Source organism: Molothrus aeneus, chromosome 19 (assembly GCF_037042795.1).
Source record: "Molothrus aeneus isolate 106 chromosome 19, BPBGC_Maene_1.0, whole genome shotgun sequence".
NCBI classification, from domain to species: domain Eukaryota; kingdom Metazoa; phylum Chordata; class Aves; order Passeriformes; family Icteridae; genus Molothrus; species Molothrus aeneus.
Window position 1 is genome coordinate 5,252,142 of NC_089664.1, and position 21,732 is coordinate 5,273,873.

The following is a 21,732-nucleotide window of genomic DNA, read 5'->3' on the forward strand; positions in this document are numbered from 1 at the left end:
TCAGGATGGTCCCCATCAGCACCATGGAGCTCTGCCCCATCACTTATGCTCCAGCAGGATGGCAGCACTTTGAACTTGAACCTGACTTTGTAGCACCCATTGTTTTTCATCCAACACTCCTGCCCATCAAAATTGCCCCAGTTCAGGTCAGGCTCTGCCTGAGCTGCCAAATTCAACAGCAACACAGACACCACTGCAATGCCAGTGCCCCAGGAGAGTGAGAAATGCTGCAACAATCCAAAATAACACTGGCAAAACACTTTTTGCTTGGGAGGCTGGTGGAGCCTGGTTCTGCTAGTGATGGGGACAGCAGCTGAGCCTGTCTGCTGTGAAATCACCCAAGAGTGTGCTAAGGCACAACTCAACAGATCCAGAAGCTGTCTCCTAAAAGGGTCAATTCCTTGAAGACCCCACCTCCCCCATGACCCCAGAGACCTTTGGGAAGGGATGGTGGTCCCAGGTAGGGGAACAGCATCCCACATCTTTTGGTGGGACCCATGTGGGACCATCCCACATGGTCCCTGCCCACCCCAAATGCATCCAGCCCTGCTCACACATGGATGCAGCCCCAGAACACCCCAGAGCTCTGTGGTTGGGCAGGGGAGGAGATTCAGGCAGCAGCACTGGAGTCTGAGCTCCATCCAGGTCAAGGGCTGCACAAGGATGTAGCAGGCTATGAAAACCTGAGGGCTGATTTAAAGGACACTTTGTTGTCCCCACAGCAGCCGGGTGGCAGAGGGTGGGAACGGTCCTGAGCCAGAACAGGAACTGATAACAAACATCTGCCATGGGCTCTGGGAACACAGCAAAGAGGATGAGCACTACAGAGGAAAATTAGGGAACACTGTCCTGGCTTCTAGCCAGAGCCTGGGTTTTAGGAGCCTTTATTCAGTTTTCTCAGGCTGATGTTTTGCTTTTGAAGATAACCTTCAAAAATACCTCACTGAGAGCTTTTGTGAAGGCGAAGGAATGAAGAGGCTGGATGAGCCCCAGGATGTCCCACTGCAGACTGCACAGTCATGGCTGGAGGGCTGTGCTGAGGCTGGGATAACACCATGAGCAAGGGAGCCAAGGGCAAGGACCTCTCAGGGATGAGGCACTGGCCCAAGCTCTGACTCTTCCCAGTTTGCTATCCTGACTCATCCTTGCTCTGCCTCAGTTTCCCCATCTCCGGGTGTTCCCCTCTCCCCCAGGGCCTCCAAGCCCTGCTCGTCTCTGCCTGTTCCTGTTCCCCATTGCTAAACCACCAAGGTTCCCTTCCTTCCCCACAAAGCACCACAGCACAGCTCAGATCACTTGGTTACCACAGATAAAACCCACCTTTGCTCGTGAGGGGACTGACAGGCTTTAACTAATTAACAGCATAAGGTTGTTTTGAGGTCCAAGAATAGAGGCACCATAAAAGTGTGTGCCATTGCCATGTTACCCTTCAAACAAAAAAACCAAACACCTCTCCATTCTGGAACAATATTTCACCCTCACTGGTTGTTGCTTGGAGGAAGGTGGAGTGGAAGGAAAGGTTCCTCATTTGGGAAGCAAGGGGCACACTGCTGTGTGGAGACAGATTTAATATCCAATTTAGCCCCAACCTAAAATCAATTAATTTTTAGTATGCAAAAGCCATAATAAACTGGAGAATAGATGTTTTATGTTGTATTGGATCCACACCATGGCTGTAAATAACACTGACACAACCAAGAACCTCCAGGACTGAGGGTGCCCTGTGACCCCTCAGTGTGGCCACCTCAAATTCCATGCCAGCTCCTCCATCCACCGCTAATAAAGATCTCAGCCTCCAAATTCCATCCCAAAGCAAACCTCAACTCTGCAAATCCCAGCAACATCCTGGCCTGTACCAGATCCATCCAGACCCCACATCCCTTCATCTCCCATCCCCTCCTAGTACTTAAACAGGGCTTGTTCTGATGTAAAAGTCCTTCCTCAAATTACTTCTTTCACATCCTTTCAGCTTTGCAGTGTTTAAAGTTTTCACACATTTTATAAGCACAATTCCCCCTCCTTTCCAAGCCACTTAATGAATGAATAATTTAGAAAACAGGTGAAATATTTACAAAGGGTAAAGAAGCCAACACTGTGAAAGGCACGAAGGTCTCTGTGAAACCACATTAGCTGGGGACATCCTGAACCAGTGGAGACCCTGAATGAGCTCACCTGCTCCCTGGGAGCCAGCCTGGAAAACCCAAGGTGCACATTCTTGATTATAAGAACATGCAGCTGTAAGAGCAAGCTGTGGAGGCCCACAGATGCTATTTATTGTCCTGCTGCAAAAGCATCCCCAAGGAGACAGACATTTTCTGTTCTCCAGAATAGATGAAGGGAAAAAACCAAAAATCATTGCTAACCTGGAGATACTGTTGGGTTTTTGGGAGCCAGAGGTGCAGTCCCAGTTTGGCACCTGCAGCTCTGAAACCAACACAGCCCAATAAGAACCTCAGCTCCCAAATACTCCCCAGATATCCCAAAGGATTTAAACCACTGCACACAACAGCATCCCCTCCCTGGAAAGGCTTTGTTTTTATATTAATTTAGCAGTTTTCCCTCTTCCCCAGACTTCATTTCCAAATTCAAGCCCTACCTTCTCTTCCATTTCCCCTTCTCAATCCCTCTGCAGGCACCACTCCTGACAAGACAGGAATAAAGGGATCAGGCAGCAGGTTTAAAAATCTATCCAAAGTCATTTCCTTTCCCCTTGTAATTAAATTGTGGAACTCATTGTCAGGGGATGTTCTGGCTGCCAGAAATACCTATGGCTTCAAAGCAGGACTGGAAAAGCTCACAGAGGACAGGTCCACTGGTGGCTGTTAAACACAGGGATCTGGAGGAAGCATCCTGATGGGAAAGGCCTGGAACTCTGTCCAGAAAAGTCAGGATCATGCCCTGTTCTCTTGGCATCATCTTCTGGCCTTTCTTGGGTGGGTGAAGCTTTGCTCTGAGCCAGCCTGGCAGTTCTATTTTCTCCTTGTTTGCACTGCTCCAGTTCTTCCCCCAAACACACAAACCCCCCTTAAAGGGTTAGGCACTGCTCTTTGCACTGGGAATTTCTCCTCATTACAGCCAAAGGCACAGCTGTGCTGCACCACTGCTCTGTCTTTCCTCTTGCCTCTCATTCCCTTCCCCCTGAGAGACATTTCATCCCCTCAGTACAATGACTGATGTGCCAAACCTCCCCCACAAAGGGATGAGGGTCAGGACAGTGCTGCCCCAGCATGGGACAGTGACAGTAGGCATGAGCCAGCTGTTAAAAGGGAAGGTCCCATCCTACCCAGCCCTTGTCAAACAATTCCCCGAGCTCCAGCCCATCTCTTCCACGTCTCTGATGCACCATGTCAGAGTGGTCCAGTCTAGCCCTGGACTGGAATTTGGGTTCAGCTTCATCCCCCCTCATTTGGATGCTACTGATGCTCTGAGTGCAGGAGCTGTTATCCCAGTGCAAGGAGCTCTTATCCCAGCACGAGGATGCTTTGGCCTCCATCTTTCCCCACAGCTGCAGCAGATCTGAGAGGGCACAGCCTGGCTGAGCTCTCCCCCAGGGAGCTGGGGAACATCTGCCATGGGCTAAGAGCTCCTGCAAGAACAGGCCAGAGAGGAGCTGCAGCACTGCAGCTTCCCAAAGAGAGCAGCTCTGCCAAGTCCCAGCACTCATTCCCATCCCACTCAGCACAAAATAAGACTCAACTCTTGGATCATGAAGGTGCACTGAAGTGCTCAGACCTGTAATTTACTCTCACTTCAGGCTACAATGCAAAGCCAAAGTGGTAGGAAGAGTATCTCTGCCTATCCCCCAAAAAATTTATATACACATAGAACTGTCTTCTGTTATTCTGCATCCACTTTGTTACTGAGTGCACCACATTCTGGGCACTCACAGCCTCCATCAAGCTCCAGGCTCTGCAGAGTCAGGTGCTGATGGTGAAGAGAACTTCCTTCACATTAATGCTGTTAAGAGTGTTAGAGTCACTTGTGCTGTTCCATAAAAGGCTTTTACAGGTCAACAAGGGGGAAAAGACAACAATTTCTCAATTCATATACATCACTTGTAACATCATTAGAAGATTAAACACATCTTTGAGGAATATGGTATCAGATTAAATCTCTCACTTATCACTTGGAAAGCAGCACAAAGCCAAGGTCCCAACTTTGGGGTCACCAGCAGCTGCACAAGCACTTTTTATCAGCCTGGAGCAGACAGCTTTGGGGCTTCAGCCAAACTCCAGCTCAGCCTCAACTGTGTCAGCCCCTGCCTTTCCCAAGGGATGGAGATCACTCCCCACCAGAGCTCACAGCCCTCCTGCCCCCCCAGCCATGAGCAAACCAGAACCCTGAGACCCTCCCCAAAGGCCGAGGCTGCTCACTCTGGGACTGCCTGTTTCCATGCCTTCCCTGCACCTGCAATGCAACCTGCAGGCATGTGGTTTCTGAGCAGTTCCTGAAAGCTCCGCCACACAGAGCAATTTTGTTGCTTTTTCCTCCTTTTTGATGCTAAACAAGTCAGCAACCTGTGCAGAGAGCTTTGAACCTGCTCGTTCCCCAGTAAAGCTGCATCAAAAGTCAGACTCACAGGTGTAAAGCTGTCTTGGGAGACTAAAGGATAAAGGACTGTAAACATCAGGGGGGAAAAAAAAAAAAGAAAAATATGGATTCTGATTAAGTCAGTATTCCTCCTGCACTGGGAGATCCCCAGCTCACAGCTCTGCTGGAGCACAACACCTGAGGAGCTCCCATGGATGGGACAAGGGGAAACAGGAGGGGTCCTGGAGTCATTAAGATGCAGGTAATAGGGCAGGAAAGCTGTGCAGGGGGATTACACAGCTGCAGCTGAGGAATTATTCATTCCTATAGAACAATAAGTTTCCACAGGCAGACAAACCCTCCGGGGTCTCTTACGAAGCAGACTGTGCACAAAGAGGAATGTGGCCCTAAAATGTTTATGATACAAGAAACTACAGTAACTTCAAACAGACCAAATACATACTTGAGGATTAAAACCTCCACAGTTAAAAAAAAATAAGAAAAAGAATCCAAGCCTTTTAATTAATTTAAAAATAGTTTTGTTGGCGTTCTACTTTAGTTGATTAAATTTTCCCCACTAATATTTCCACAAACGTCTGCAACCATATAAATATTCCATGTTTCTGTTTGAAAATCCCTGTATTTTTTTACCACCCAGTGTGTGACACAGCCAGCCCAATGCCGGGTTCAGAGATAAACAGGGTGAAAACTGACTTTGGCAAACAGCTGCCCACAGCACACAGAGCCCTGGCAGCTCCTTCCCTCCTGACAGATACACTTGCGTGGCACCTCTCAGGAAACTGAATTGTTTTGTCAGCAAAATGCTTTCACTGGATGATCAAGACACCTCACACAGGATGGGGCTGGGAATTTATGAGCAGATTCCAATTTTAGTCTCTATCGACCATGGCCCAGCAGAGCAAGGGATTATGAAGAGCTGCATGAATAATATGAACTATAATCATCTGCTGAAGGCTCTGCGTGCTCTGATTCCTGCAAAAAGTAATTAAACTCACAAACTTTGCTCGGTGCTTCGGGGAGTTGCAACTAATGAATGAACACGTTAATTTATGGGAGATTTAAGGCTCTTCAGAGAAAACCCTGAGCAGGAACCGTCCTTCCAAGTGTTTGTGTTTGGGCTATAAGGTTGTGCTGTGTGAATAACCAGCAAGAAAACAGAGATGAGCTTGGGTAACACCCCCTGATCACATCCTACCCTTCCCAGCAGGGCCCCCAGAGACTCCTCTGGGCAAGACCAGGGAGAACAGGGTCAAACCTTTTGTTTGAGTAACAGCTGGGTTTGCTGAGAAGCAAAACTTTCATTTGCTGCTGCTGCTGCTGCTGGCAGATCCCAGGCAGGGGCAGGAGCAGCAGCACAGCCACCCCACGCTCCCAGGGACTCTGTCCAGCCTGCAAGGGATGGATCTGCCCAGAGACAGCAGCTGCCTCCTGCCTGCACATTTGCCTGACACCATTAAGCTACTTCAAACCAAACCCCATTGCTGCAAGGCAAGCAGAGCCTTCCAGAGCCTTCTCCCCTCCAGACCTTGCCTGCAGATACAACAGATCCTCCTCTCTCCCAAGTCACTGCAATCAGCTCCTGATGCTCCCAGGGTCAGCTTCAGCTTTGGCAGGAATGGATGTGACCTCCAAGCTCCTCCTTCCAGAGCCAGCCTGGGGCTGAGCACCCACAGAAAAGCCAAGGCAAGAGCTCTATGGGTGCTGCTGAGCAGGGTTTGTCATCCCCAGCCATGGCTCACACTGCCTGGGAGAAGAAAAGGGAATGGCCAAGTCCAGGCTGCTGGAAAGCCATTTTCTGCTGAGTGCAGAAATCCCAGAGTAGGTGGTGACACATCTGCTGCACTGCCAGCAGTGCTGAAGGGAGGGGACTGGTGAGACAGTGACAGCCTCCCTCCCCCATGAGGCCCATCATGTGCAAGCTGCAGGGCTGGGGTCTCTTGGGAGGCTCCCAGGGAGGTGGCAAACACTTACATGGCTGATCTCACTGCAAAATGCAGCCCTTTTTTTGTTGTGAAGTCATAACTCCATTTCTTTAGACCAGGTGTAACCAGGTCCTCACTGGTGTATGGAGGGAGCTGCAGCTTTGCCTCACTGACCTTGGGCAGAGCTACCAAAGCTCAGCCCAGCCTGGGATCAATGTGGTCAGAAGTTATCCTTCCTTTCTCCCTCATTTACAGCACCCTTACACCGAGAGGAAAGACAAAACAAAAGCAAGGAGATGCCAACAGCAACAGCACAACCCATAATTCAATGTAAAAATGCTTGGAAGTGCATCCTCCCCAAGCAGAGGATGTTCTGCATCTCCTGGAAGCAGGAGCTGCTCCTGGATGGGTGCCACAGCCCCCCACCCTGCCCTGGGGCACACACACAGCCTCTGGGGATGTCTTCACCTTCTGGGTCAGCACAAGCATCAGGCCCAGGTTTCTCTCCAAGCATGCAGGAGGGATTTTTAAATGTTCTAATCATTCCCCAGGCTGAGAGATGCACTCCAAGGGAGACTCTGGACACCCACAAGAGGTAGAAGATGGACCAAGGAGGGGGTCACACAGCTGTGAGATGAAATGCCCTCCACACAGGGAAAGGGCTCATTGCTCATGGCTTGGCACACAGACAGCAAAGAGGCATTTTTACAACTTATTTTACCTTTTTTTTTTTTTTTTTTTTTTTTTTTTAATGAGAAAGAGAAGGAAGACTTACTTTGGAGGGTTTCAGGCTATTTTATGTCTAAGCCTGTGGTGAGAATCTGGAATGAAAACTTTCATCAGTAACTCCAGCAGGTGCCCAGGGCAGTTCCTTTCAAGATTCAGCTCCTCCAGTCGAGCAGCAAAGGGACAGACCCGTTAACAAAGGCACCTTTTATCCACAGTGTTAATAAACACTAACTGAAAGTGTTAACAAAAAGAAGCTTTCCAGAGCCTGAGCTATGACCCCAGTTTGTCTCAGCTCTTTGCATTTTCAAGCTTGGAGATGAAGCAAAAGCCCCAACGAATCCCAGGATTCATTCCCAATACACATCCCTAATTCTTCTCTACTCTAAATAAACATATTGAAATGCAGACTTTCATTCATCACAAACAGCAAAGTATCTTTGTTCCTTTCTCCCTCACTTTAAAGGCCATGCAGAGGAAGGGAGACAAGAGAAGAAAACTCTTGGACAGCCTGCAGCCAGCGAGTCCTGCTCCTCTCACTGCTCCCAAGCTTGGTTCCAAGTTTAATAAAGGTGTTTTGTCTCCTTGCTTAATAAGTGGAATTACCATAGCAGAAAGCCCAGCGGGGGAAAGGGATAGCACAGAGCATGAGTAATCACAACTGGTTTGGGGCAGGTTTTGCCATTTGGGTCCTGTTTCAAGGTTATGATGACATAGTGCTATGGGCTGGTTTGGAGTTACCACAACTCCTGCCAGACAAGGAGCTGTAAGTTACAACGTGCTGCAAGCAGGGAGAGCTGCTGGGACAGAGCAAGGAAAATGTCATCTGAGCTGGGAAGAGAAGTTTCCTGTTCCTTACATTTTATTCCCTTATTTTATAATGCAGCCTTGCCCTGCTGTACTTTGCACAGTGATGCCTTTACCTCCAGCTCACAGGGAGGGACTTAAATTCCCACATTCAGAACTTGTTTCACACCTTTGTTCTCAGCCAGCACCTGCCAAACTGGGTCGTAGATAATGCAGCCAGACAAAATTTGCTGGCAAATCCATGGAGGAGAAGCCAAGCTTTCAAAGAGGGAACTGATATGGGTCAAGACACGTCATGGAAAAAGACACCTGGATGGAGAAAGTCATCACTTATCACTGGAAACAGGGGACTGCAGCAGATCCAGTATCATCTGCTGGATGAGGAGCAGCCAGCATGGTGCAGCTCAGCTCTACTCCAAAACTTCCTGCAGCCATGGCATGAATTTAAAGAGCATAAATCCCCCCTGCACAGAGAGAGGGGCAGAGCCCACCTGCCTCCCCCTCACCTCTGCTTGGAGCCCCAAGCCCTGCAGCACATGGATGACTCCAGTCAGGGCAGAACATCAGCTTTTCTTTCCCCTCTCCCGAGTCACTGTGGATGGACACTGCAGCTCCATCTGTCCCAGCTCCTGCCTTGGCCATGAGGTATTTATTACCTGTATTTATTTCCAGCAATAGCTCTCCTACCAAAAGGAAGTGTTTCCATTAAACAGCACAAGTCCAGCAACCACAAACAAACAGTAACTTAAAGCCTAAGCCAATTCTCTGAAACCTCTACAATAAATACCAGGTCATTCAGGGAAGTACAACAGACAACAGCCCTGTCCCAGAGAACACCCAAATCCTCTGTAAATAGGCAAAAGCCTTCAAAGTGTGATGGGAAGGATGGAGGCAGCCAGGCACAAGGGTTTCAGGCTCCCTGTCCAGCACTCCCCACCTCACCCACAGCTCAGGCACTGAGCTGAGACCGAGCCTGAGCCAAGATGCTGAAAGCAAAGCAGTGATTTACAGAGCCAGAGCTGAGCTCTCCAGCATCACCAAGGGGGAATGACCCTCAGCAACAGCAGCACACTCAGTCTGGGGCTAGCAAAACCAAGCCTGATCCCAACCCAAAGAAATGCTCAAAACCACAGAGCTTCCTCTGCAGCCAATAGGTCAGCTAGGAGAGGTTTGTTGACATTTCTATCTTGACCATTTCCTCATTTTTGAGGGCTTCATAATGACTGTTTTGGCATTGCAGGAGGAGGAGCAGTGCCTCTTCTTCCACCAGCCCTGCTGTCAGAAAGAAACAAGGTGAAAGGAGGATCTGAGCCCCACCTGCAAAGAGACACCCAAAATCCTACTGAGCCAGGGAGCTGCCAGTGCCTGACACAGCCCTGAGACTCTGCTTTGACAGGGCCAATGCTGCACCCACTGAAAATATAAATGTATCACCTGGAATTACAGATATACAGTGGGAGAGATGCCAGCTCTGAGGCAAAGCTCATGTACAAAGCTCATGTACATCCTGAGAGTGGATGCAGGGGATCCTCTCAGAGGGACCACAAAACCATGGGTGGTGAAGCAGAGAGGAGAGCATCAACTCTCCAGGCCCTGAGCTTGAACTCACCATCCACACATCTCCTGGGAAGATTTTAAGGGGTCTGTAAACCAAAAATCCCCTGACACCAAACTGAGGTGCTGGGGGGAGGCTCTCTCCTGTCATTCCATCCATTCCATGAGCTCACTGCCTTCCACAGGAAAATCAGTACCACCCCTGTAACTGACTGTCCCTTCAGAGACTGGTCCACTTGTTGTTTATCTTTCATTTTAAATGGATTAGACACGTACAAAAGCCTCCCTTGGAAAGGAACAAGCAAGATGTGAAAAGGATGGGAAGATCCAACTGCCAGGTGTCAGCACTAATCCACGTCAAAGGGCAAGCTGTCAACAACTCCCTGAACTTCCAGGAGGATGAAAACACTCAGAATAAAACAGTTCAGACCAGATAAATGTTTGTCATTCATTATCTGGAGTCAAACTTGGATTTCTCAACAACACAGCCAAGACAAAGCAAGCACATTAAGAAGAGAACATCTTTTCCAGGGAGCTCCATGCCAGGTGTGCAGCCTGCCCTTGAAGGCAGCAAGGCTGGAGGCAGATGAAGGCTCTGTTTGCCTTTCTCCAATAACAGGTATTTAGTTTTCTACGTCACTTTGCTTTATCATAGCCTGAAACCTGGCCCAGCACCCAGCTCCACCTCCCCATCTGCTCCCTGTGCCAGCTGGCCCTGCGGCCCAGGGGATGCCACACAGCCCAGCAGCTCCCCAGACCCAAAGTGGGCACCCCCAGCCCTGCTGGAAAACCCCACAGGGCAGATCTGACTGTGACATAGATGGTCACAGGGAGGGCAGTGCTGGGAACACCCATGTCCAAGTGAGGTGGGGAGCTGGAAAACATGGCAAACCTCCCCCCAGATCCTTCCTCAAGTATTGGGACTGGAAAAAAAAAACCCACTGGCCATGGCAGGGAAGGGCACAAAGCTGGGGAGGCTCCAGCAAAGGCATCACCTGTGCTGGCAGCAAGTGAGCAAACACCAGCCAACAGGTCAGTGTGCTCCATTTCAACTCCAACCCCCCTCCAGCTCGGACAAACCACTGGAGCACATCCTCCCTGGGCTCTCCTGGGCTTCCTACTGCACCCAGCCCAGCTGCCCAGAGGCCAGGCTGCAGTTTGGGGTGGGAAGGGGTGCATGGCAATCCCTCCTCCTGCCCCCAGGCACTGCCAGCTGGGGCATTGTGCAAGCTCCCTGTCCCTTCCCCAGCCAGGAATGCTCCAAACCCGTGGCATGGTGAAGGTGTGCGTGCCTCTGCCCCATTATTCACCCCTCTGCCATTGAGATGGGTTTGGGGAGGCAGCTGGGTTTGTAGGGAAAAAATCCCCAAGTCCTGCCTGCTCCCTCAGAGCCCAATGTGGTGCATTCATCCTGCTTTTTTTTCCCCCAAATAACTGCTCAAATGAGCATGTTTATTTTGGGACAGAGAAAGAACACCCTAAAACCCAGTCTATTAGGTTTGCTTTGGGATAAAAGGCAAGACCTTTAGCTAGGAGAAAAAAAGATATATATGTATATATATAATATATACATATACCTATACATTTTTTTTAATAGAGGGAATGAAAATGGAATCATTGAAGTTTTCAAAGCTCAAGGAGCTTTGAAAAATTTGGAGGGAAGGAACAGAACATCAAGTTTAAACCATTTTCAATGGAAAAGCTCATTAAAGGAAAAGGGATCTTTTGCAGAAAGATATATGTTTTGCTGATTTTGACAAAAAGGACTGTTCAGAGGAGGGGAAGAAAAGCTTTCATTTGAAGGTTTTGAGCATTGCTTTTGCACCTTTACAGCACTGCTCATGAAAGCATCCTCACAAACCTGTTATTGCTGGAACACAGCGTGCCCAGGGAGAGGGTAGATGTGACCACGTGCAGGGTGAGGGCAGGGCTTTGGAGACAACTCCTGCCTGTGCCATGAAAACGAGCAGTTATTACAAAAGAAAGGAGGAAAAATATATATATATTTAAAAAATCATCAACTTCCTTCCCTTCCACCAGGCCCCTGGGGAGGGGAAATGCTGATCCTCCAGCTCACAGATGGAACAAGGCCCTGGTTTGCACCCTGTGAGCCACATCCAGTGCTGGGGGTGGGTTCTGGAGGAGGCTTGAGGGACATCAGCCTCCCTCAGCACGTCAGCAGCACTGCACTGCCCTGCACAGGGGCTGCAGTGGGGATGTGCTGGGATGGAAGAGCAGCTTTGCCCACAGATCCCTCCCCAGCCATGACCACATCTCACACTGCAGGGGAGGAAGCTGTGGGTTGAGCACACACATCCCTGGCAATTAAAGTCATCTTCTTAATATCAACCAGTCCCAGCCATCCTGTGAGAAGGCACAGAAAATATTAATTACATTCCTGACATTTTAGACTGGTTTTCTTCTCATTCAGGTGTTGCTGGACCCGAGTCCCATTTGGTGACAGTCACAGTCTCATTCAGCAACTGCACAGAAGGATTGAGCATCACCTAAAAGGTTGTTTTTCCACCTTGTATCTTCTCAAAATTTCCCACAACTGTGCACACAGGGATGAATTTAGAGTAATGTCACCAACAAAGTGCTCAAATTAATAGCAATAAAGTGTAAGTGCTCCATGTGGCAGGCAGAGCCCTGCTGGGGAAAACGACCTGTGAAAGCTGGAAAAGCAGCCCACGATGAGACCACTGGGAGGGGAAAAAAAAAAAAAGGCAACAAAACAAACAGTCCATTTCAATCTCCTTTTCATAAAGAGCCAAAATGAACCCAGGAACACATCAGAGAATAATCATTTAGCACAGATCAAACAGGAGAACCAGCATATTAAAAATACACGCAGCATTAATCAGCTACACAGACTTATGTGCCATCATTTCCATAAATAATACAGGATCAAAGCAGCCCAAGCAGCACTATCAGTTAATATAGTCAGCCAGTCAGTCAAAATAGAGTAAAGCTGCCTGAAAACTGTGGCTGTATAATTTGCCAGGAATAAAGCAGATTCATCTGAGAAGTGGCATGACCAGTTAAACAGGTAAAGGTTACCAGCAGCCTCGGCATTAGAGGGAGGTGATGCCACAAAGGAGGAGAAAAAAAAAAAAAAAAAAAAAAGAAATGTTAATGCAGCCTCAACAAATTATTTAAAGAATACCCAAACAACTTGGGGAATATCAATATATCTTGTCTAGAGGTAACCTCAAGAAGGGCCAAGGAGTGGGGGGCAGGTGGGAGGACTGACCCTGCTGGGAGCATCCCCAGTGGCTGGAGCAGGGCTGAGCCGTGGGGTGCAGCCCCCCAGAGCCCCTTCTCCAGGGTTGGGCAGTGCCAAGGGGCTCCCCTTTGCCCAGGAAAAACCTCCCTGCTGCAGACACCATCCTGCCTGCTCAGGGTGAAGGCTCAGCACCAAGAGCCTTTGAACACCCACCCATCCATGCATAGAAAATGCCTGTGTCATTAGGCCTTTTGCTGAAAGGCTGCAGAGCCATTTAGCTGCCCGATTTTTAAAACAGGCATGGGGAGCAGAGCTATAAATAGCAGGGATGCTTGCCTCGTCATGTTTCTGGGGGCTTATTTATAAGAACAGGGGGCAACTGAATTAAAAATGGTTAAAAAAGAAGAGTCTTGGCTTCTCTGCTTTAAAGCCAAGTTGCCAGAAGAAAAAAAACCTTCAAGGTTTTTTGCTTTTTTCTTTTTCCAGGCAAAAAGCAAACGCCCATCGCTCATGCTCAGACTCTGAATTGGTTACATTTACAAGGCAAATTTAATTCATACAGCAGGTGTTCAGAAATATAAAAAAAAAAAGAAAAATCCTCCTTTAAGCAGCACAAGACCAAGCTAAGGCTTTGCATTAGTTCATGCAGCTCCAGGGAAGATCCTCATTCACTGAAATAGGACCTGTGTGTGTGAATGAGGAGCAGAGACCTCCAAAATCTCTTCCAGAGTCAGGGCAGGGGGGAAAGCCCTGAAGGGCTGGAGCAGAGAGGAATTTTGCATGGGAAGATCCAGATGAGCAGCAGCAGGCAGAGGAGGAATTCAGCCTCCAAAGGAGCTGCTCTGGGCAGCTCCATCGGTGGGGGCAGGCAATGACAGCCCCGGCAGTGCTGGGAGGGTCCATTCTCCACAGGCAGCCAGGGGAAATCCCGGGACAGCAGGCAGATCGAGCAGCCCCCTCCCTGCTCCCTGCCTTGATTAAATGGCAGGAGAAAACAAGAGCAGGCAGCCAAGCTGCTGCCAGGACAGCAGGCAGCTGGACCAGCCTCCCTGCATCCCTCCAGGCAGGGATGGGAGCTGTGGGGAGTGAGTGACCCTGGCAGGACAGGGGACAGCCTGCCCTGCTCCTCCAGGAGTGGCAGCTGCAGGAGACAGCACCAGAACCATCAGGAAGTTTCCTGTTGAATAGGGGGGAAAATGTTCTGCCAGACAAACGAGGTTCAATTATTCCAAGTCTAGAATGTCTTGTTGGAAATGCTTCCAGACTGACAAGCTTTAATCCAATAAAAGACCCTTCCAGACAAGCCCTGCTGTGATTTTGGGAGCATTTCCCCCTGGCAGGGACCCAGCAGCCCCCAGCCCCTCACTGGGGATGGATTTAGCCCCAGGCACAACAATCTAACAGAGCAGCCTCAAGGCACAGGACACTCACTGAGCTCACTGGAAGCTTGAGCAGAAGCAAAGCAAGAACAACCATTCTATTTCAGCCTGATACAACCCAAAAGTCAAAATAAATTTTTAAAAAAGCAAATAATTTCCTGTGAACCAGAAATCTGGGTTTTAGCCAGTTTAATGAGACTGAATTGCAAGTGGTTCTGTTCTCCTGGGGTGCTGGAGACACACGACTCCCCAAGGCAGGGCAGATGGCTGGATTGCAATCTAGCCTTTAGCTCATAAAATATATTAATATCCCCAACTAATTACAAAGTGCCAGACTCTGCCCCTCTGGGCCCACTCCCACCCAGCAATGCCTCACTGCACAAGGCAGCCCTGTTGAGCTCAGACATGCAGCACCTGCCAGGGCAACACAGCCTGGAGCTTTCCAGGACTTTTAAAGCAAGTCCAAGCCCTTGCTCCATCCTCATCCAACAGCTCAGTGAAGTCTCAGGTGCAGTCAAGGTGCTGTACAAAAATCCAGCTCCTCAACATCATTTCTTTGTTTGATTTTTTTAGGTGCTTGTCAGAGGTAAAGCAGAAGGAGCCTTCCCCTCCAGGCAGGGGGCTGTAAAAGGATCCCAGCCTGCAGCACCCAGCCTTGGCACAGCTTTATTCCCAAAGCTGGCAGATGCATCACACCACCACAAAGAGCTTGGCTGCTTCTTGGAAGCACCAGTGAGCACCTCAGATTGGCAGCAGCCCCCTGACAGTCAGCTGCTGTTAGCTCCACAAATGTCACCAGCACACTGAGCCTCAGCCCTGGGTGTTCACAGGGCTCTCGGCAAAACCCGCTGGAGTCTTTCCTCAGACTTCAGCAGAGCTTCACATCCAGGAGCCTCAGCTTCTCAGGAACAGCCTGTGCTGTGCTCCTGTGCCCACAGCCCTGGGGCATGGCACGTCCCTGTGCTCACACTGCCCACCATCACTGCCACAGGCTCGATGCCCACCATCAGTGCCACCCAGGTGGGCACATCCCAGGATCCCAGCCACCTGCAGGGCCACACTGGAGTGGCACAAGGACCACAGTGCCCTCGGGGATGGGGTCACACAGCAGTGTAGCCCGTGACACCATCACTCCTTGACCACGGCAGTCCTGTCCCCTGAGGCACAGCCAGGCAGGGCCAGGGTGCCTCAGGGGGAACAGGCACCACCACCAGGAAGGTGCTCCAAGGGCAGCAGCTCCCTGATAGGCACTGTCCAGGAAGCCCATCCCACCTGTCTGGACAGGCACAACCTTTGCACCCTGTGCAAACCCCAGTCTGTGTCACAAGAGTTTTTTTGGTGACACTCCAGCACTGTCCCAGCCACCCTCACCGGGCCTGGAGCACGGAGACACTGCCACCACACAGCCTCAGACAATGCACTTGTTTCAGTGCTCCAGCACCTCTGCTTCCCCACAGGCTGGTGTTTGGGCATGACCAACAGCAGGCAGGTAAATAACATCACCTCACACAGGTGGTGCCATTTTCCAAGTGGCAGCTCTGTGATGATATGTCTGAATCTCAGCTACCATTTAAAATAGAAACAATAAGCAAAATCCAGCAGAGAAAATAGCAAACAAACAAGACCCTCAATGCTCTAGAGATCCTCCCAGAAATATCCTGATTTTTATGAACATTGCTAAGTCCCAGAATCTCAATCTTGAGTCAGGACAGTTGGATGCATCTGATTCAAGAATGATTCAGATGGGAACGTGGAGGCAGGCAGGAAGGCAAGGGAGTGACATTTTCTGCTCTGGGCAATATGTCTTTATTTAAAGCACAAAGATACAAACTTATTATTTGATTGAAAAAAGGCACACTCTGTCCTGGCTGCTCCCGTGCTGATCCTGAGGAACAAGACCATCCTCCTTATCCTCAGCTTTCACATCCATGCCTTCATTTCCATTTCTTTAAACAAATTTAAATCCTGCTAGCACCTTGAACACAAGTTATCTCTGTAACCACATGGAGCACAATCCTGAGCCCTCAAACAAGGAAGGCTTAAGCTGCCTTCCCAAGTAATGAGCAGGAGGAAAGCTCCAGCTCACCCTCCCTGGCTCCTCTGCTTGTCGCCCACAGGGTCAGAGGCACAGCAGGGGCATTCAAGCAGGTGCACCCATACACAGGGGGGAACACTTCTTCCAAAGGATCTAATGGCTGGAAGAGAGAAGAGGAGGAGTCACCCAAAGCTGCAAAAGGGATGATGGCACAAAATCCTGAAACTACCTTCAACAGCTTGGCTGTTTCTGTCCTACCAGGGTTTGAGAGCTCCCAAACCCTCATGGCAGGGTCTGGCTCCAGTCTTTCCTCTACAACAACACTCTAAGTGCTGTGGGGACCCCCCAAAACCTGCCCTCACCACCCCTCCTGCCAGAAGGGGATGCACAGACCTTTCTCCACATGCCCTGCACGAAAGCAAAACCCTCCACCTCTCCAGCTGGATAAAGCCAGCACTCACCAGTCCCCTCCTCAACCTGTCACCTCCCCTGTGCCCAGCCAATTACCCAGGTCATCCCAACGCCCCCAGGGATTTGCCAGGCTCCTCTCCGCAAGCTAAACCCATCAGCTAATCCCCCACCAAGCTGCAGCCACCCCCATTGAGGGGCTCTGGCTGCACCTCCTCCATCAAGCAGCAGCTCCCCAGCCCGAGGTGGCCCCATGCTGGTGGCTGGGGGCCCATCAGCCACTGACTCAGCTTTCACACATTTCATGTGACACCTTCCTGTGGTTAATGCTCCGAGCCACCTGCATTTCCGGCCCTGTGGCTGCAGCAGAAACTGTTCATTGTCCTCTCCTACGTGCTGCAGAGGTGAGGAGTCAGACCCAAAGTCACCTCTGGGAGTGGGTGACCCAGGAAGGCAGGAGAGGCATGACAAAAGAGCAGGGAGGAGAGAAGTATGGACACCATACCCAGGGTTTGGGTGCAGCTCTCCTGCTGACCCAGCACAGCAAGGCTGTGAAAGGATATTTGGGTTTTTCAGCCCACCCACCTGCTGTGCATGGGGCTGGAAGAGAATCAGAACAAAATGTCCTTCAAAGAGACCCACGTTACCCAAAGCTGCCCTAAGAACCACGTGGAATTGAGGATTTTTGTTCCCCAGGCAGGGAAAGTCCAACCAGGACCATGCTGGCCACAGCGGCTGCATCTCTGCTCCAACACAAGCATCCCCCTGAGCAGCAGCCATTCCCAAGCCAGATTCCCCAGGAAAGCTCCAGCTCCTGCTTAAAATGAGACTGTGAAGGATAAAAGGAAGAGGCAGAGTCTCTATGGTGGGTGCTGAAGGCTTTGGTGATAAGGCGGGGGATATGTTAAGCTTGTCTCCACAAACATAAGGATTAGCAATTTACTTCCCTCAGAAACAAAATCCAGGATTTTAACATGATCACAGGCTTGGAAAGAAAAATAAACATCATGAAACTGGGAAAAGGAGGAGGACAAGAACAGAGCAAGCAGGCAGCTTGAGGAAAACTGAAGTGCTTCTTAAATCAAAATGAGAAATGCACCAAAGTCAGAAATGAAATCTTGGTAGCTCTGAACACCACTGGCCTGAGGCCTCTCACACCAAGCTCTTATCAGTGATTATGCTATGAACATTAAGGGAAGCCTTTCTAATAATGTGCATGAGAAAAGGCCCATTTGTTTAATGCAACAGAGCACATAATGCATTAATTACCTACTGAGTGGAAAAGTGATGTTGAAAACATGCTTGAGTTAAAGCAAACGGAGGGTTTCAGCTAAGCCCATTATGTCCACTGGCTTTGCTGTGGCTTTGGTGCTTAACAGCCTTTGAGAGCAAACCTCTGCACAAGTCACAGCAGATGGGGCAGCACAGAAAACCCCTCACAACCCACGGAGTGCAGCTCCCACACAGAGCACAGCTGTACCCTGCACCCTAACACTAGCCCAGGCTCCCCATCACACAGGGGATGCTGCCAAGCCCAGCAGCTCCTCCTGATGCTGCCTCACCCACCCTCAGGTGCCCCAAAAGCCACCCAGCCCTGGAGCACACCAGCACTCCCCCCACAGCCAGGGCTAATCTCAACCTGTCACGCTCAGGACTAACAGCCTGGGCTCCGGGAGAAGACAATCTGCCCATGTGCTTCTGCCCTGGCCATCACCACCACAGTGTGAAGGCACCAGAGAGCAATTTTGTGATTAAGTGGCTGTAGCCATTAATAATTAGCACGTTAAAACTTCAAAGGGTGATGCTGGCCTCCAGAATACAGACTCAGCACAGCCGGGGTGGCGGTGGGGAGTGCTCATCCTCCATGCTCCCTTTTCCCAAGTGAGAGCTCGGGGGTGAGGGCAGCCCGTGGGAGCACAGGGATTACTCGTAAAATTCCCCAGACTTCCACCCCTGACAGCTCCAGTGGCAGAAGACATAGAGGATGTTATGTAAGCATCCTCCATGGAACCTGGGAGCATCCCAAAGCCAACTCATGCACTTGTCACTCTGCCTGCAGGAGCAGGATGCTCTTGACGAAGCCATTGGAGCTCAGGGTGGGAGGCCCAGAGCCAGTGGATACTAATAGATACCAATGGAAACAAACACAACACAAGGGTCAGAGAGGGAAACGTGCTGGAGGAAGCTTGGGATGTGTGTGTGGATCCCCTGGTTGGCATCCAGAGGGTCACACTGTGCTGCACTGAGCTGCACAGTCCATTCTGTCTGATCAGGCACAAGAGGAGAAATTGCTTTTGCCTTAAGAACACTCAACTCATCCTACTTTTATCAGCAATTCCCAGTCTTAAGCCATTCTGTTTCTACCAGAAAAAGCAAAGAGAGAAAACTCAACAGAAAAAAGCAAATTAAAGTCTGGAAAACGAGCGACTCCAGATCTTCAGTCGATTTTATTTCTAACCAAATGAAAAAAGGTGATTAATCCCCTTGTTCAGACTGCTAACACTACCAGAACAACAGACTGCATCCCTTTCACATCAGAGGAAGCTCAACATACTTAAGCAAAAAGGCAAAGAGAAAATATAAATATAAAACAGGAAAGAAGCAGTGCTGTAGTATTTGCACGTGTCTGAAGATATAGCTTTGGAACTACAGAGTGAAGCCAAGTTCTCCAGTAAAATAAATGGACAAAGCTCCATCCTTGGACTCCAGCACAGTTTTGCCTATTTCATCTATAGGTAAAGTGAAGTCTCATCTTGAAGAGCATCAGTGTTTCACCTCCCAGCAAGTGACAGTGCTGTCAGTGCATGCTACACCCAGAAGCAGCTTCACCTGAGAGCACAGCCCTCCCATCCACCCTTCACCTCTCTCCTCCTTACACCCCACATTGATAATGCCATGTATTCCTGTTGCCATAGCACCTTCCTCAGCTCTGTATAAGCCCTGACCACCACAGGGGCAGGATGAGACCTCGCACAGGCTGCCCTGAGACACATCATTCCCAGCAGAGACAAATTTGGGGCTCATTTCTGCCCTTGCACATCCATCAGATACCATGTGAGCACCCCAGCACCCACTGAGCTGCAAATACACCTCCTGACACCGGTGAGAGCACAGGCTCTGGTGACCCCAAGTCATCACTAACCCTGCTCTCTCTCTGCTGCAAGCACATCGAGGTAGGAAACCAGGGGTGCTTGATGGTTGTGGAGAACTCGACCAACAGAGTCCCATCGGGGGATGCCGAGCTCAGCATCCTGCCTGCTGGCCACTGGATGGATGGAAGGCGATGGGAAGGACCTGTCTGCATCTCCTCCACGGGGAGCACAGTGCATGCCAGGGACTATTGCCTGAAAGGATGCTCCGGCTTTTGGGGAGCAGCACCTGCCCCGCTGCTCCCCAAAAGCCCCGGTAACAGCCCCAGTAAGGCACCGGCGAGGCACAGCAGCCCCTCCAGAGCGCATCCCGGGGCCGGCACAGCCCCGCACCCGGCCCCGGCGATGCTGGGGGGTCCCGCAGCGCGGAGCTCGCTCCGCCCGCCCCGCACGGGGGTCTCGCAGCCGGAGGGGCCCGGGCAGCCGCCGCCCCGTCCCCGGCCGCGCCTTTGTCCGCCCGGCGGAGGATGGGGCGCAGCCCGGTCCCGCTCCCCGCCACTGGCCCCGCTGACACCGCCTGGCCCCGGAGCCGCTCACCTGCGGGGCCGCTGTCCGCAGCCTCCTCCTCCTCCTGCTGCTGCTGCTGCTGCTGCTCCTCTTCCTCCTCCTCCGCCACCGCCTCCTCCTCCTCCTCCTCCTCGGGCGGCGGCGGCGGCGCCGGGCTGCCCCGTGCGGGCGCGGCGGTGCCGCGGGGCCGTGCGGGCGGCACCGTGCCCAGGCTGCTCTCGGCGGGGCCGCCGCTGCCGCTGCCGGGCTCGGCGGGCGGCGCGGCGCTGGCGGGCAGCGCGGCGGTGGCGGCGGCCAGGAGGGCGGCGAGGCACAGTAGGGCGAGCGCGGTGCTCGGCCGGCGCCTCATGGTGCGGCGGGGGGCTCCGCCATGCACTCGCTCATTGACGCGGGCGCTCGCACACGCACCGAGCGCGGCCGGGAGCGGCGCCGGGCGGCGGCGGCTCCTCCCGCCGCCTCAGCCAGCCATGCCGCGCCCGCGCCCTGCGCCCCTCCGGCGGCTCCCGCCGCGCCGCGCCCCGGCTGACAGCGCCGCGCCCGCCCCGCCCCGCGCCGCCGCGACCAATCAGCGCCGCGCTCGCCCTACCTGACGGCGCGGCGCAACCAATCAGCGGCGGGCGAGGGCGGGCCGAGGGGCGGTGCGCGGCGGGGAGGGGGCGGCATTGTGCGGGCGTGAGGGGCACCGGGCCGGAGCTGCCGTGCCCCCGGCAGCGGGGGACGCACGGTCGCCTTTCTTAGGGGGGTGTGGGCGCTCCATTTGTAAGAATACAGGCTTTTAAAGCTTTTAACTTTTTGTTACGTTCAAAATTTTTATTAAAGAAATGAAATTTTCCCCCATCCTCCCCGGCCTCAGTTTTGGGAGACAACGAGCAAGGCGCCGGTGAACGGCAGCGGGACACAAAGCGGCTCTGAGGAAGGAGCGCTGCTCCCTGCGTGCCCCTGCAGCGCTCCGGAGGGGTCGGGCAAGCCCGGGGGTGTCACGACCCCCTCGGCAGCCACCTGCATCCGCAGCCACCTGCATCCCTGTCCCCCTGCTCGCCGGGCCCCGCTCCAGGCCCCAGCGGTGCCGCTCCCTTTGTGCCGCTCCTCTGCCGGGCACGGAGCTGCGGGGAGCCGCCGCAAGGACAATGACAGCCGGGCCCCCCAAGCTGCCGGGGCCGCCACCCGCGGTGACCTTGGAACCCCCCGGTCCCGGAGGAGCGATCGGGGGAGGAAGCACAGTGGCACAGATATTAATTATTCACGGAGCGCAAGTGGGTGATCGCCGGTTCACGCGTGGTGGAGCGAGGCAGGAATGCGCTGGGGGAAAACGCCGCTCTGATCGACACAAAGGCACGTGGAAGCAAGGCTGGGATGTGCTGGAGGAGCTGGGCGGGCCGGGCAGAGCCGCAGGGCAGCATCGGCAGCATCCCTGCCCATCCCTACACATCCCCTACACATCCCTGCACATCCCCACACATCCCTACAC

General features: G+C 51.8%; 1 protein-coding gene across 1 annotated transcript in view; it reads right to left on the reverse strand.

Moving 5' to 3' along the window:
• MEGF9 (multiple EGF like domains 9) overlaps window positions 1-20,628 on the reverse strand; it is a 48,349-nt gene extending 27,721 nt beyond the window's left edge. Inside the window, exon 1 of the mRNA XM_066562710.1 lies at window positions 20,295-20,628. Within this exon, the coding sequence (XP_066418807.1) occupies window positions 20,295-20,613 (319 nt within the window). The 5' untranslated portion in view covers window positions 20,614-20,628. The remainder of the gene's footprint in view (window positions 1-20,294) is intronic.
• Between the last annotated feature and the right edge of the window lie 1,104 nt (window positions 20,629-21,732).